Genomic DNA, 17,079 nt, shown 5'->3' on the forward strand with positions numbered 1-17,079 from the left:
ACTTGAAACAAGGACATATTAGTGGCTTAAGCAATAAGTTTAAGAGGTTAGAGATAGAAACGGAAGACAAAAGTACAAGCACATGGACATACCTACAAGTTTTTGTGTATATAGAGGGCAAGCAAGGGAGTGGGCAGAGCAATGGTGAGAATACAAGAAACAGCAAAGATATGCCTACTTGAAATGTCACTCACATAAATCTTTCCAGGATTCTTGTATCAGAATATACTTTAATCTTTTGTTTTACCACTCAACGATTAAGCCATTCAACTACACAACACAGATAAAATGGAAGTTATAACACATAAATCAGTACCTGCCCATACTCATAGCAGTGAGGGGATTAAAAATCAAGGTTGCACTGTAATTCAATTTGATTCTAAAAATAGTCTATTTGACATTGGTTTGAAGCAACAGACCCTTTATAGCAGATTCCCCTTTTTTAAAAAAAAACCCAAGGAGAGATGATCAAGCACAAATGACCACTTCATGCATTTTATTGATAGTCTATATTTTAAATCTGCAGTATGACATCTTACATAGGGAAAAAGCTTCTTCCTAAAAGATAACTATTAATAATCAAACCAGCTTTAATATGATTGACCTTTCAAGGTCTTGTTTTGCATTAAACAAGTTAACTTTTAGCAGGTGTAAAGCACTGTACAAAAGAAAACTGTGTACATTCTCAAAATTTAATACAGGGCTTCCCAACCAGGAGTCTGCTGGATAGATATTGGAGAAGGGTGTTATATTCAGGTTTAAATTGAAAGAAAATGAGAAACCAGATAAAGCAAGCCAACCAAATTAACTTCACTTTGTGCTCCTCTCTGCTTTTTTCTGAGACTCCCAGAGGTCAGGAAGCCCTGGCGTAACAATCACTTTCGTTTTTACAGAACATACATTTATGTGCTTTGTGTCCAAAGACATAAAGGCAGCCTTTGTTACTGTTCCCCCCTCCAAATCCCTTCAGGTTCTTATAAGCTTCAGAAAGCTTTCCAAGATTGATGCCCTGTTCTTTGAATCCAAGTAAACAACTATACCAAAGCAGCTCTTCCTGGGAGAAGATAAAACAGGCACAGATACATCACCAGGCCAACTGCGTACCTACTCAACTTGATACCTGATCACGTGGCCCTATATCCTTAAAAGCAGCACCAAGGACAAATGGATCTATCAAGAGGTAAAATTCAAACACTGGACAGTTAAAACACATACAAACCAATTAAAAGAACATTAGTAACGGGGCACTAAATAGAGTTAAGGCTGGGCAGCTGGTTCAACCATACCTTGGTATTGAAATAATTCTGCAAGATGAAGAACTTCTAGAGGAACCTTGAAATAAAGAGGCACTGTGGTATGACAGGGTTCACCTTCACTGTATGTCTTTAAGATATCTACTACTCAACCCAACTAACCATAATGCAGCTTGTGGAACTTTAATAAATCCTAATAAAAAAATAAGTATCTAACTTTTATAGTGTTGGAGGATATGCCTATTTCCTTCAGATTTGATCAAGACATGAGAACTACAAAACCAATACAAACTGTTCTGTGATCATCAATTGACAGTTCTAACACTGTTAAACAGCTCAATTCTATGCTCTAGCCTTTAAGATACAAACTGGGGCTACTTAAATGAGATCACTCACTTGTTAGAGGAGTATCAGGTATCTTAGAACTGTTCCAGTTAAGGAAAAAAATTCTCAATCTCATAATGCTAAAAATTTTTGCAGGGCAGGTACTTAACTCAATAGCTGTTTTAGTTGATTAAAAAATCTGATTTAATAAGTGAGGCTGGGCCCAGTGGCTCATGCCCATAATCCCAGGACTTTGGGAGGCTGAGGCAGGTGGATTGCTTGAGCCCAGGAGTTCAAGACCAGCCTGGACAACATGGCGAAACCCCATCTCCACAAAAAATTAGCCAATGTGGCACATGCCTGTAGTCCCAGCTACTTGGAAGGCTGAGGTGGGAGAATCACCTGAGCATAGGAAGTCCAGGCTGCAGTGAGCTGTGACCATGCCACTGCACTCCAGCCTGGGTGACAGAGCAAGACCCTGTCTCAAAAAAGTAAAAAATAAAATAAAAATAAATAAGTGACATACTAGTTCCTCGGATCTTGCATTTTTCCAAACGAAGTTTGTTGTCAATTTACATTTTTCATGTTTTTTAAAAGCACACAATTTACTAGTTAACTCAATGAATTACAATACTGTTATGACAAACACACTGAAGAATTAAAGGAAAAAAAAACACACCTGACACTTTAACATGTGCCTTAACAATCTTGCATACTAAGGTATAGAATACTTCAGAAAGTAACAATCAGCATAGTCTTGTAAGACTAGGAGAATAAAAGTGCCCTGCAAACATGGCTTCTATGTACTTAATATGGTAAAACATGTGACAGGGAAGCCTGTAAGGTACAACTTAAAAAAAAAAAATCAAATAAGGCAGATTATATATTTTTTTGTTCACAAAAGAACAAAGAAAAAAAGGGGAAAATAAAAACATTCTCAATCTTTAGAAGAAAAAATATTAACCACAAGGTGCCACCGTATTTTAGCAAGCTGTAAAACTGGCCATTTAAGAGAAATTTTGCAATCTTTACCTCCCAGTTATATGGGTATTTTGGGAAATAACTGAAAATCATGGCTGATGCTTGACCCATTGCATGTCATGGACACTTGGGAAGCAGGGAGTTAAATACAAAGCATATTATGTAATAAACTTTCATAAATATAATTTGAGACACTGACACTAGGAGAGAACACTTGGCACAGAAAAGACATGTTATTCCAGGGGAGGAGGACACATTAGTTGAGGCAACACAGCCAGCCAGTTTCCTAATCTTAAGGTTTGGATGAATTCCAAAAATCATGTTTTTAAAAAGTGTGTGTGTACACACACATACTTTATTTCCTGGTACTAAAGGTTTTCTTATGAACTATACAATTAACTACATTCCAACACTAATGTGAACACTTTTCTCAATCTCCACCTCCATTAACACCATTGAGGTATAACTAACATGTTTAGAGCAAATATTCCAAGTTAACAAGGTGGCTCATCTTCTATACTGTTGATACAGTCTGCCAACTTTTAACTTAACTTGCTCAATTTTCTTTCTAATAGTAATAAACCTCAACTTTGGCCAGGTGTGGTGGCTCATGCCTGTAATCCCAGCACTTTGGGAGGCTGAGGCAGGCAGATCACTTGAGGTCAAAAGTTCAAGACCAGCCTGGCCAATATGGTGAAACCCTCGACTCTACTAAAAATAAAAATTAGCCAGGTGTGGTGGTATGTGCCTGTAGTCCCAGCTACTCGGGAGGCTGAGGCAGGAGAATTGCCTGAACCCAGGAGGTAGGGGTTGCAGTGAGCTGAAATTGCTCCATTGCACTTCAGCCTGGGTAACCAAGTGAGACTCTGTCTCAAAAAAACCAAATAAACAAACAAAAAACCTTAACTTTGTCAGCTGCTCAGAGTTAAAACATTTCAAACGTTTCAGACTAGTAAGTGAATTTTTAAAAACACCGAAATATTCAAGAAAATTCAGGTTTTGGTACTTTTCCCTATGCTTTGAATGACGTAAACTCCCAACATTGTTTATCTTTGTACCTATTACTGCATGAAGTTCAAAGTAGGTCTTAAAGACAGTTTTCTGTATTTAAGAAAAAGTGCAAAGATAGAAAATGAAATGTAAAGTGTTTTGCAAGAAACGCTCCCTCGAGAATAGGTGTTTGGATGTTGGTGGGGGAAAACGATTTTTGTTCTCCATTGTAATCCGACACCTACGAATGACCTTGTCTTCTATGTCCACAACACTAGTATCATGGACATCGCAAAATAAAAATTAAGTAGCAAATTCCATGAAAATACTTGTATTCATTCTATACAATTGAATGGAAATTAATGAGTGCTATTGAAAAAGGTGTTCACATGCACATGTCCAATATGTGCATTCCACTGAAAGCTAAAAACTTAAAATTCTATTTCCAGTGTTTATGAATAGCTTTAATATCTACATTCATAACCAGCATTCTGCTTGTATTACCTCTTACTTTAATACTTCACAAATGAGTAGTACATCTTGGGAGGTTAGGAAGGTACCTGTTGTCAATAACTTTCTCTTATGCTTATAATGTGCTGCAATTGTTTTTAAACTATTTAAAATGAACACCCCTATAATTAATGGAACACTTTAAGCCAAGAAGAATATTGATTTTTTTAGACAATCAGGACTACCCTGCAGAATTGAAAACTGTAGATTACATCCTTGGGAAAGGAGAAAAGGAGGCTCACAAATATAAAGGAATCCTGACTTTTACATGGACAATTTTTTTTAAAAAGATAAAATGTATTACATAAGCGCCATAAACAGTGAAATCTGCTTATATTAAAAAAAATAAGTGAAGCTTTGTTTGGACATTATTTCCTTGCAAGAGCAGTACATATCCTTAGTAAACAACTACCATATTTACAAGTTAATTTCCTTGATACTTAGGTAGGATGGAAAGCCAGAAGAAATCACGAAAGAGTAAGCTTTGAAATAATCTTTACAGCTAAGTTGTTAACAGTGAAGGTAGCCAGACAATTCCTAAAGCAGACTTGTTTATTTTGTAGAGTATCTGACTACATCTGGGTAGCTAGTTTGCTCTGTTAAAGGCCAGGACATGTTCAATCCCTATTTTGGCCTGTTAGCTTTTCCCAGAAGAACAATTACCTGCTTTGTAGTCATTCAAATCCTAACCCCAACCAGTCTCAAAGAAGAAATTAGGCAAGAGTGCTGGGGTTATAATGAAGTTACTCTTACCAAGAAACCAACATAAAGTGCATGTCCATAGATAGCAAGCCAGCAGTCTCATTTTCAAATATGGGCAGCACAATTAAAATCTGAATTTAAAAAAAAACCAACATGACTCACTTTCAAAAAAGGATAAAGATCACTTAATCTTTAACTGTTCTTTAAATTTGAGGTGTTAGGTCTGTGTTAGAGATAGCAATGAAACACTATCAAGTGTGCACTGGTACCTTAAATGATAAATCTCGAAAACAACACAAATTCGAGACTTTCCTATTAGCACACACATGTGTACCAACTGCAATTCCTATGCTAAAAGTGGTTTTATAGTCTCTTTACTCCATCTTTTTATTTTTGAGGAGCAGACTTGTAAAAACATCAATTTACCTTGTGCTAGGTGGTAGTGGTTTGTTTTTCTTAAACCAAAACTCTGCCAAACTTGCTGATCTTTTGCTTCATCTACTCAGGTAGAATACCAGGTCAAGCTGCTGAGGCTGCTCTCGCCATATGAAACCAGTTTGTGTCTACATTATTACTGTCTTCAGGAAACTTTAAATTCTTCAGAGCAGTTTTCTTTACTCCTTCCATCTTTCACTTCTTGCCTAAATCCAAGCTAAATTACACAGTTTCCACTGGTCTTCCACGCAGTTTGATTCTGCACTGTTCTATCCTTTGCATGTCACAGTAGCTGTTCGCATACATTAAATATTATAGATATGTTCTGCTCTTGACATCTACACACTTACAAAAGCAGCTTTGTACTTTGTTTGGTGTGTTTGTTACTATGTTGGCTCACAAAAAGCAGTTTTCTCAGTTCTAAGCATGGTACTTTACAGTTTTTAATGCATTCATACAACAGTGCATTGGAAAAAAGTACTGAGCCTCTACAAAATAGCTTTACATTTTTAAACAAATGAATGTGATTTTTTTCACTTACACAAGCATAGGCTTTTTAATATTTCCACAAGATAAATATTTCAATTAAACTATAAGCTCACTCTACAGTGTGCCACAGTGATGGGCTTAGGAGACAGTTATACACTTAGATTCTAACCTTAGTGTTATTTACACTGACATATCCAGTATCACCAAGTCTGAAAGGTGAACAAACAATATTCAGAATGTGGCTGAATTTGTGTCAACTAATAACCAGGAATGGTATAGTTTTAGTTACTTATGAAACACATACTGTAACTTAGTCTAAACTGGTAATTTCCTTCACCCTTCTCTACTATGGCGTGGAAAAATTTAAAGATCAACATGAAACAGACAGGAGCCATTGCTAAGGCAGATCTTTTTAGATAACAAAGGAAAAATTAACAAGTATAATGATAAATTATATCAGTATCAGTAACAGTGATGTTACCAATTTAACTGGTATGGAAATCAGATTTTCAGGTCCTAAAACATGGCTTTTAAAATATTTCTTTTAAATATTCCTTTTATTCTGGAACAAAAACTGGAGAAAGGACGATTCCTTCAGAAAGCAATGACTCAATTCAGGTTGTTACTTTACATTTAAGTACCACTCAAAAAGTGGACATAAAAGCAAGTGATTCCTGTTTGCCCATCACTATATCAGCTACATAGCTGAGAGTTCAGATCTTAATTACACAACACTTTCTCTGTTACCAGAAGCTAAGACTGCTCTGCGACAAATAGGACAGGTAGAATTCTCAGATAACCAGCGATCGATGCAGTGGACATGGTACTCATGGGAACAAGGTAGTTTACGAAGTTTGTTGCCTTCTGTATATTCTGTAATGCAAACACTACAGGTTTTTAATGCATCATTTTCACCAAAACTTCTCATTGCCAAGTTGTCAATCTGTTCTTTGGTGAGTCCTCTAGGTTGGTCATCATCATCCTCATTTAAGAGGAAAAACTGAGCCAGGCTAAGGAAGGGCAAAGAGCCACTTTCATCAAATGTGACTGGGGCCCTATGTCGACCTTCTCGCCTGGCACCTGATGAGCCTGATGATGAGCTTCCTTCATTACTGCCTTCAAATAAATCTGAGCTAGCTTCTGAACTTGCACCACCGGAACTGGAACTAGGACTGGAACTGGAACTGGAACTGGAACTGGAACTTGAACTGGAACCAGAACTACTACCACCACCAGAACCCCCTCTCCCACTCCGTGACTCTGACCTTTCTGTATTTCGATTTGGGACTGAGCCACTAGGCTCTGAGTCACTATCACTGTACATAAAATAGCTTAACTCACCAAAACCTGTCATTATCTGCCTTAACATGGTCTGAATTGCAACAGATGTAGTCTCACTTAAACCAGTATTTAAGATTCTACGGATGGGAATTCTGATGGTACTGACATAGGTTCTTACACCTGCCCGCTCAGAACGTGAAAACGTACGCCTAAAACCTCCTCGTTCACTTTCATAAGTGACAGTATTGTTTGGCGTCTGAGACCTAGACCGAGTTCTGCTGGCTATGCTATCTCTCTGCCGATATTCTCCAGGACGAACTCTTCTTACTTGAAGATCAAGGACTATGGTTGGCGGTCTCTGTCCTGATCCTGTAGATTCACCACTGGCAGCTGTGTCTGAAGAACCTGCTCCTTGAGAGGGATTTCTTGTTCCAGAAGCTGCAAAAAGACCTCTACTTAGCAACTCAGGCCCAGATATTTGCTGTCTCAATGTCACATGGTGCCGGGTTCTAGAACTTCCCTCCGTCTCATTTACCAAAGGATGTTCAAAAGTCTGAGATGAGATACTATGATGAGATCTTCGTGGAATTTCACTCATTGGATGCAGAGGTGACCTACTTCTCTCAGCTCTTGCTCTGGTTCTCCGATGGTCTGGGCTCCTGCTTCTTGCCCTCCTCTGACCTCTGGTAGGTGGGACTTCTATTAATGTTTCAGTTGAATTTCGTTCTGATCTAGATGGCCTTGCAGATGTTGATTCAGATCGTGGGTTTTCCACTTGCCTTTGGCTGTTGTTTTCCACATTTTCTCCACTAGAACGTCTTGCAGATGGCTCATTTTCATTCTCTGAATTTTGGCTCCCATTATTACGGTTAACGTTTATCTCTAAACTGAATCTGAAATCACCACTGTTTGGATTAGTCCGGCTCACTGCTCTCCACGATTGGTTTCCTCTTTGCCCACTTCTTGTTGTATTTCCAGTTTGTCTGACAGAGTTAAGCCAGTCTATTATAGAGTCACCATTAGACACATCATCTGAAGAGTCTCCTCCTGTTCAAAAGAAAGGAGGGGGAGAGGGAGAAAAAGGAACTACTAAAATGAGGACAATCATATAATAAGTGCTCTGAAACTCTGCATTAAAGACCTTAAAAATTCTGAACATATTTCACAATTACGGATTTTTACAAACTACACTGCTTAAATTTATAAGGCAGGAAAATTCTAATTCCATTTGAAAAAAGCAAACTATAGTAGAGAAATTTAGAGAATTATTTGATTTTTAAAGGGAATCTGGAGGAAGTCTATTTTCAGTATTTTATCATATACAGAGCTAAGCATACCAATGTGGGATGATCAGAAGACATTTTTTCAGCCCTCTGCCAAAACACTAATGTAATCAAACTAGGTAAGGAAACAGTGGTTAACGAACAGTCATATTTAGTTCAAGCTACATTTTTGTCAAGTTTTCATTACTTTTAGGCTTTTGACTTATGTGCCTTTGATAACACTTGAGGTTGTTTCAAAATACAGGACTATTTATTGTAGCCATAGCAAAAATATAAACAAAGTTTATAGGTTTAAAAGCACCTGAATATTTCTTAATATTACCAAGATTTTCAATGGACACGATATTAAATATCAGATCAAATAAGTAGTCTGCACCTTGGATAGCACATATAATGGCATGTTCAAGAACCCAATTATTATTGTAGCCTCTCAGGTTACACAATCAAAATCCCTACTTGACACTGGGAGGGAAACACCAGACCTGAGGTTAGAGCAGGACTTCTCGACAGTGGTACTACTGACATTTCAAGCCAGTTAATTCTTTGTCATGGGACTACGTTGTGCATTAAGGCATGTCAGGATATTTGGCAGCATTCCTGCCCTCTACACACTAGATGCCTGTGGCAGATTCCTAGTTGTGTCAACCAGAAGTGTCTCTGGACGTTGCTAATGTCCCATATGGGGCAAAATTACATCTCATTAGGAACCACTGGGTTTAGACAACTTTTTTTTTTTTTTTTTTGCTGGTGAAAAAGTCCACATGTTTATAAAGAAGGAATCAAGTAGGAATAAATTTCAACGGAGGTCGAAAACAAACAAAGAAAACCACATTTAAATAGGCCATTTCTCAGTGTCCCAATTAACACAAACATCACAAAGGTAACGCCAAAAAAAAATGCTGATATTATCACTAAATTCCAAGAAAATGCCAGTTTTCTTTTTATGAGCAGTTACTTAGCATCAAATTAGTTTGTGTCAAATCTGGATGACTCTGGCTGACATTACTACAAAGTTCCTATCATTCCATTGTCTATCCACCTCCCCACCAAAACCAAAATATACCTCTATTTTCATCTGAGTTTTGTGGTGGTGGGCCTTCTTTAATTTGCTGTAGTCTTCTCAGCAACTCTTCCTCAGTACTTTCACCTGAAATTTAATACCACAGGGCAAAGATGACATTAGGGGTATGACAATCATATACTTTATCAATGACTCACAGTAATCTGACACAAGATGATTATTTTAAAAATATTTTTAAAAGTTAAGAGAAAACTTTTTCAAAACAAAACAAAACAACAACAACAACAAAACCCCAAAACCCAGTAGCTCCCAGCTCTGAGAGAAAAACAGAAATGAGTAGAACCCGGGAAAAATTCACTTCTTTGGAAATATATTACAAGCAATTTACAAAGTTTTTTTGCATATAACATCTAACTTTTAAAAATTACAACTCTTATAACTCGATCAAGACAGTAAAAAAGAAAAAAAAAAAAAACCTGCAACTCTAGGCTGGGCGCAGTGGCTTATGCCTGTAATTCCACCACTTTGGAGGGCAAGGTGGGTGGATCGCTGGAGGCCAGGAGTTCGAGACCAGCCTGGCCAACATAGTGAAATCCCATCTCTACTAAAAATACAAAAATTAGCCAGGCATGGTGGTGGGCGCCTATAATCCCAGCTGCTTGGGAGGCTGAGGCAGGAAAATCGCTTGAGCCTGGGAGGCGAAGGTTGCAGTGAGCTGAGATTGCACCACTGCACTCCAGCCTGGGTGACAGAGTGAGACTCCGCCTCAAAAAAAAAAAAAAAAAAAAAGGCAATTCTAAGCTGGGTATACAGTGGTACTGCATCTGTAGTCCCAGCTACTCGGGAGACTGAAGCAGAAGAATCCCTGAGTCTAGCCTGGGCAACATAATGAGACCCTGTCTCAAAAATAAATAAACAATTTTTAAGAATTGTAGCTTTGAGAGGTAGATATTGTTTGCATTTTAAAATGAAGAAACAGACTGAGTGACAGACTGGCTTGCCAGAAGCCACACCAACAGCAGAGCCAGAACTCCAACTAAGGCATTCTGATTCGAGTCTGGTACTGTTGGCTCAAAACACACCACTTTTCTTAAAAGTAATGCTAAAATCTTACCTTCTAAAACCTAAGTAATTACTCAAAGGTAAGTAGAATTAAAGAGAAATGAAGAGGAAGACAGATACTGAGTTTTAAGTAGAATCAAATGGGACTTAGTGGGGTAAAAGATAATAATTAAGCAGAAACTTCTAATTGCTATGTTATCCAAGGCTAGCTCTGGAGGATTACAATTGGGACATATTCAGAAAATCAGAGATAAAATATAGTAAGTCTTTCCTAAAAACTAAGCTCCTATTAGCTATTTCACACTTGGATTCATATCTAGTTAAGTTAAATATATAAAGCCAACTAAGAACAAAAATATTCAGCTCCATTCCTTTCAATTCAGTTCACTAAAAATTCATATTATAATGCATAAGTTAAAAATCTCGCGCCGGGCGCGGTGGCTCAAGCCTGTAATCCCAGCACTTTGGGAGGCCGAGGCGGGTGGATCACGAGGTCGAGAAATCGAGACCATCCTGGTCAACATGGTGAAACCCCGTCTCTACTAAAAGTGCAAAAAATTAGCTGGGCATGGTGGCGCGTGCCTGTAATCCCAGCTACTCAGGAGGCTGAGGCAGGAGAATTGCCTGACCCCAGGAGGCGGAGGTTGCGGTGAGCCGAGATCACGCCATTGCACTCCAGCCTGGGTAACAAGGGCGAAACTCCGTCTCAAAAAAAAAAAAAAAAATCTCTCTGATATAGTGTAATTCCAAAGATGAGTAAATACAATCAGGTAGTAGACACAGCAATAAATGTCATTCCATATCCCTGATACTAAATAATCCTATTTCATAATGGCTAAAGAAACAGATTTTTAAAACAGGTTCAAGTATTATTTTTTAAATTGGCAATTTACATTTACAAATTCTTAAATATATGTAAGCATACCTGGGGTGCCTAGCAAATTGTTATCTCTCATAAGCCTATAATCTTCTTCACTTAGGTTATTTACAAACTGATAGAAAGCTTCTTCCCGATCCAATCGGTCCATCTGACTTCTGCGCTGTGCTGCAGACTGATCACCACTTCCTTTGTCGTTAGAATCTGAGTTTTCCATATTGATGAACAAGTGGAAAATTATCTAAAAACAGAAAGGAGACTAATCTTGAAAATAGAAGTCACTATTTGTTCTATACGACAGTTTTAATTATGTGAAAATCCAGAATGTAGGTCTAGACATGGATTTTCAGACCTCAAACAAATGGATTTCCTAACAAAAACTCTTGAAAAGCTCTGTTACATTAAGAGTAGGTCAGGCCAGGCACAGTGGCTCATGTCTGTAATCCCAGCACTTTGGGAGGCCAAGGCGGGCAGATCACGAGGTCAGGAGATCGAGACCATCCTGGGCAACACGGTGAAACCCTGTCTCTACTAAAATACAAAAAAACAGCTGGGTATGGTGGTGCACGCCTGTAGTCCCAGCTACACGGGAGGCTGAGGCAGAGGCTGCAGTGAGCCGAGATTGTGCCACTGCACTCCAGACTAAAGACAGAGCAAAACACTGTCTCCAAAAAAAAAAAAAAAAAAAAAAGTAAGTCAAAGGTTGGCAAACTATAGCCTTTGAGCCAGACAAGGCTGGCACACTAAAGCCGTTGGGCCAAATTCAGCCTTTTTTTTTTTTTTTTTTTTTTTTTGAGACGGAGTCTTGCTCTGTCACCCAGGCTAGAGTGCAGTGCTGTGATCAAGGCTCACTGAAACCTCTGCCTTCTGGGTTCAAGTGATTCTCCTGCCTCAGCCTCCCGAGTAGCTGGGATTACAGGCACCTGCCACCATGCCCAGCTAATTTTTGTATTTTTAGTAAAGACAGGGTTTCACCATGTTGGCCAGTCTGGTCTCAAACTCCTCATCTCAAGTGTCGTACCTCAACCTTCCAAAGTGCTTTACAGGTGTGAGCAACTGCGCCCAGCCACGTGCTGCATATTTTTATTCTCCTTGCAAACTAAGAATGGTTTTCAGAGACTATTTTGTGACATACGAAAAAATAATGAAATTCATATTTTAATAAAGTTTTATTGGAACACAGCCATACACATTCATTTATATGCTATCTATGGCTGCTTTTGTGCTATACTGGTAGAGTTGAGCAGTTGTGACAGACTGTATGTGGCACTCTCCTTACTTTGCACTGCTGCTCTGTGCACTCTAAGTTGCAGTGATATAGTTCTAATTTATAACAGCATTTCAAGCGCCATCATACTGTAACATTAAAACTGAGTACACACTCATCATCTCAAATGAAGAGAAAAGTGGATTCTGAATGTCACACTTAAAGGTGCAGGAGAGGATGGATTTTTCAAAAATCAGATTAGGTGGCAAATAACGCATGATTATGCAAAAAAGACACTACATACTAAATATAACATATACTGAACACTACTATACAAAACACCAGTGACAATATTCCCAATTCACAGGAAAGCTACAGTTTAAAAAGTTAGAAAATGTAAAGTGAAATATCATCACAAAATATTTCTTCACAAAAATAAAAATGAGGCTTCAATAAAGTAAATTTCCAAGTGGCTCATTTATTGGCTAAGCAAAGAAAGCTGTTTATTGATGGTGAGTTCATGAAATTATGTTTGGGTGCAGAAGCTAAAGAAACGTGTCCAGAGAAAACAAATGTAATATTGGACTTTTGGTGAGTATAGTGATCCAAAAAGTTGGGAATACTGAAAGCAACGTCACTAATCAACTGAAAAAATAAGGCAAATGATGGAATGGTTTTCACTTTGGCTCTTGATTTGTTAACAAATGTAACTGATACTACTTAGTTATTGTTTATTGAAAGAGCCAAGTATTGATTATTCAAGGAGTCTGAACCGCAGAAGTAGCCTCTTTGTGTAGTCTACATGAAATAGTCATAGGTGAGAATATTTTCAAAGTTGAGAAAACTCTAAATCAGCACAACCTGAAGCAGAATCTCATGCTACTACTGGAATGATAAAAATATATATGGAATGGAAAAATACCTAGTTAGACAAATTTATGAAGTTTGTGAAAACATAAGGTATTTAACATTTATGGTTATTTATTGTATTACTCATCAGCAGGTGCTCTGAAGAAAATATTTCAGTCTATCATATTACTGAATCAGTAGCACTAATGATGAATTTTCCTCTTATGAACTCTGGTTTAAGTTCAAGCTCCATGAATTTTTTTCTTTTTCTTTTTTTTTTTTTTGTTTGAGACAGAGTTTTGCTCTTGTTGCCCAGGCTGGAGTGCAATGGCGTGATCTCGGATCACTGCAACCTCCGTCTCCCGAGTTCAAGAGACTCTCCTGCTGCAACTTCCCAAGTAGCTGGGATTACAGGCATGAGCCACCGCACCTGGCCAAGTTCCATGAATTTTTGTCAGAAATCTTGTCTTGCTCTACTACACAGCATTTTGATGGGCTAACATTGGTAAAGTTTTATTGTGATTTGTTCTACTCAAGGCAAAGGTGGAATATTTTTCTGGGTGACAACTGCTCTCAATTACTCTTATCAAACAATAAATTGCTTGGAAAATTAGTGTTTGCTGCAGAGTTTATAATGTTTCCTCAAGAATCCATCCTAAAACAGCAAAGCAAAAAATGCTTATATGTACAACTTATACTGTAGCAAAGCCATTTCAACAATAACATTGGTATCACATGTAATGTCAAGCTATTTTTTGCTTTTTTTTTTTTTTGAGATGGAGTTTCACTCTTGTTGCCCAGGCTGGAGTGCAATAGCATGATCTTGGCTCACTGCAACATCCGCCTCCTGGGTTCAGGCGATTCTCCTGCTTCAGCCTCCTGACCTGAGTAGCTGGGATTACAGGTGTGTGCCACCATGCCTGGCTGATTTTTTGTATTTTTAGTAGAGACAGGGTTTTATCATGTTGGCCAGGCTGGTCTCAAACTCCTGACCTCAGGTGATCCGCCCGCCTTGGCCTCCCAAAGTGTTGAGATTACAGGCGTGGGTCACCATGCCCAGCCTCAAGCTGTTTTATATACTTCTTGTGCTGTCAAAGTAGTGAGAGCTCCATTCCCACACAAATTTGTAGCATATACATTTTCTGAGCACAAACTACAATTCCAAAAGTGTTTTGCAGACCCCAATGTAAGCATAAAATACATTTCCTGATTTCAAAATCCGTTTAACTGTGCAACTGAGGAGCTCCCATCTAACCCTCTGGAACTGATACCTCTGCAGTGGTAATATGCCAAAAAGTAAATATGAAAATAATCTGGCTGGGTGTGGTGGCTCAAACCTATTATCTCAGCACTTTGGGAGGCCAAGGTGGGAGGATCACTTGAGTCCAGAAGTTCAAACCAGCTTGGGCAACACAGTGAGACCCTATCTTCATTAAAAGTTAAATTAAAAGACAAAAATCTAACAAAATTCTATAGATACCTTCTAAAAGATGAGTATGCTTTACTAAAATCATACACTTGTGGATTATGATAGCAATACCTATATGTATGAAAAAACATTTTCAAAGATGAAATATTTAAGTCAGCAATAATAGATGGACATTTGCAAATGACTAATAAGGAAGACTAGCTATGAATCCCAAGTAAGCAAAATGTTACCCTCACCTATCTCACAAAAGACTGTATTCAATTACTGTTATTACATTTTGAGTTTTATCGGGAAAAACTGTGAGAATTTGGTTTCTTTTTTGTGTAAGTAACAACATGCTGAATTTTGCTTTTTGACCTGCAAAGCCTAAAATATACCATCTGGCCTTTTACAGAAAAAGTATGCCAACTCTTGTTCTAGGTAATACACAAACTTAGTCAAAACTTGTTATTTGTCATTCACGACTTGTATGAGTTTAAGGAAACCAGAATATTGGCAGACATTCCACACATACTCATCAATTAACTGCACACTAATAAAAAAACGATGGTAGTCAACAATCTAAAATACAGTGAGACTCCAAACAAAAACGTTCATCCTCTGATTCTTTCCCTTACAACCCCAGATTCACCGTATGTTCCCCACAGACACAACTAAATTCCATGAACTTATGTGCTACTGACCAAATGTCTGTTCCCCTCAAATTCACATTGAAATCCTAACCCCCAAGGTGAAAGTATTAGAAGGTAGGGCTTTTGGAAAGATATTAGGTCATAAGGATGGGGCCCTCAAGAGGTTAACACCTTTATAAAACAGTCCACAGAGAGTTTCTTTGTCCTTCTGCCATTTGAAGTTACAGTGAGAAGACAGCTGTCTACAAGGAAGTGGGCCCTCAACAGATGTCAAACCTGCTGGCACCTTGATCTTGGATTTTCTAGTCTCTAGAAATGTGAAAGATATATTTTTGTTGTTTATAAGCCACCCAGTTTATAATACTCTATTACAGCAGCCTGAACAGCCTAGGACAATATGAAAATTTGATTTATGGAAAAATGATAGTCTATATTGGTACTATGACTTAACTACACATATACCCACATGTTAACACCTGAAGTGCTGGAACGTTCACATATCAATCCTAAAGAGAAAAATAAGACAAGTCTTCCTCCAGATATAAAAACACGAAGAAGCTGTCTTGTCAAACCCTGCCTGCTTGCTAAGCCTAAATAAATTTTAGTCTAGACATGGGCATACCTAGATCTCCATTGTTTTCCTTAGATCATTATTCTTAGAACTATCCTATCCTTATTTAATTAAGATGAGAATGTCCAGAAATGTGTGTGTGTGGGGGTGAAATCATAGTATTTTTGGAGTTTCTTAATCTCGTAACTGAGATTGCTTAATCATAATATGATTATACTATAGAAATTTCTGACAAATGCTTATTTTATAATACCTGAAAATTTGAGACTAGAAATCAGCAGCTTAAATAAAACATGCATTAAAAAAAACAGGTACTAAAAATTACAAGAAAACAAAAACACCAAAAAGGAAGCCAAATTTTCCCACATGTTATCTCAAATAGCACAACTGGCATTGGAAATGGTAAAGACAGCCGATTTTTAAAAATACAGAAAAGCACAAAGGAAAAAAAAGCCATAATTTCTCAAATTTGCTAAGAACACATTTAGCCAATGTTCTTAACAAAGCAGTTAGCAGTTTGAACACTAATATACGAAAGTTAAGACAAAATTCACTTGTGAAGGAGCAGTACAGTTCTGAAAATAACTGCAGGGTTAAAAGGCTTGAAAAATATAAATCTTCCAAAGAAGACAAAGACATCTGGTAAGTTCTGACATTCGAAGAACATGAACCAAAGAAAAAAGAAAACTCACATGCCAAGGACAGTTACAGCAGTGGCACACAGACTTAACAATAGTATCAGGGGCTGGGTGCGGTGGCTCACGCCTATAATCCCAGCACTTTGGGAGGCCGAGGCAGGTGGATCATGTGAGGTCAGGAGTTTGGGACCAGCCTGGTCAACATAGTGAAACCCTGTCTCTATTAAAATAATAATAATAATAATAATAAGCTGGGCGTGGTGGCACACATCTGTAATCCCAGCTACTAGGGAGGCTGAAGCAGGAGAATCCTTGAACCTGGGAGACAGGGACTGCAGTAAGCTGAGATCATGCCATGCACTCCAGCCTGGGCGACAAGAATACAACTCCATCTCAAAGAAAGAAAAAAGTATCAGGGAGGTAAAAAGCCCAGAAGGAACAGAAATCTGCAAAAATACGGGAAAGATGTAAAACACTGAATGTGAAGCAAGAAAGGGATGTTGTACTGAGGATGGAGGGGGGTGTATCAGGTATATTAACAGGAG

General features: G+C 38.1%; 1 protein-coding gene across 2 annotated transcripts in view; it reads right to left on the reverse strand.

Moving 5' to 3' along the window:
- Positions 1-479: 479 nt before the first annotated feature.
- RLIM (ring finger protein, LIM domain interacting) overlaps positions 480-17,079 on the reverse strand; it is a 29,340-nt gene continuing 12,740 nt past the window's right edge. For both annotated transcript variants that reach the window (XM_039475577.2, XM_074391641.1), the window contains 3 exons: positions 11,257-11,449; positions 9,312-9,395; positions 480-8,012 (listed from right to left, as the gene is read on the reverse strand). In XM_039475577.2, the coding sequence (XP_039331511.1) occupies positions 6,409-8,012; positions 9,312-9,395; positions 11,257-11,425 (1,857 nt within the window). In that variant the 5' untranslated portion in view covers positions 11,426-11,449 and the 3' untranslated portion in view covers positions 480-6,408. The remainder of the gene's footprint in view (positions 8,013-9,311; positions 9,396-11,256; positions 11,450-17,079) is intronic.

This window comes from Saimiri boliviensis, chromosome X (genome assembly GCF_048565385.1).
Source record: "Saimiri boliviensis isolate mSaiBol1 chromosome X, mSaiBol1.pri, whole genome shotgun sequence".
In the NCBI taxonomy this organism is placed as follows: Eukaryota; Metazoa; Chordata; class Mammalia; order Primates; family Cebidae; genus Saimiri; species Saimiri boliviensis.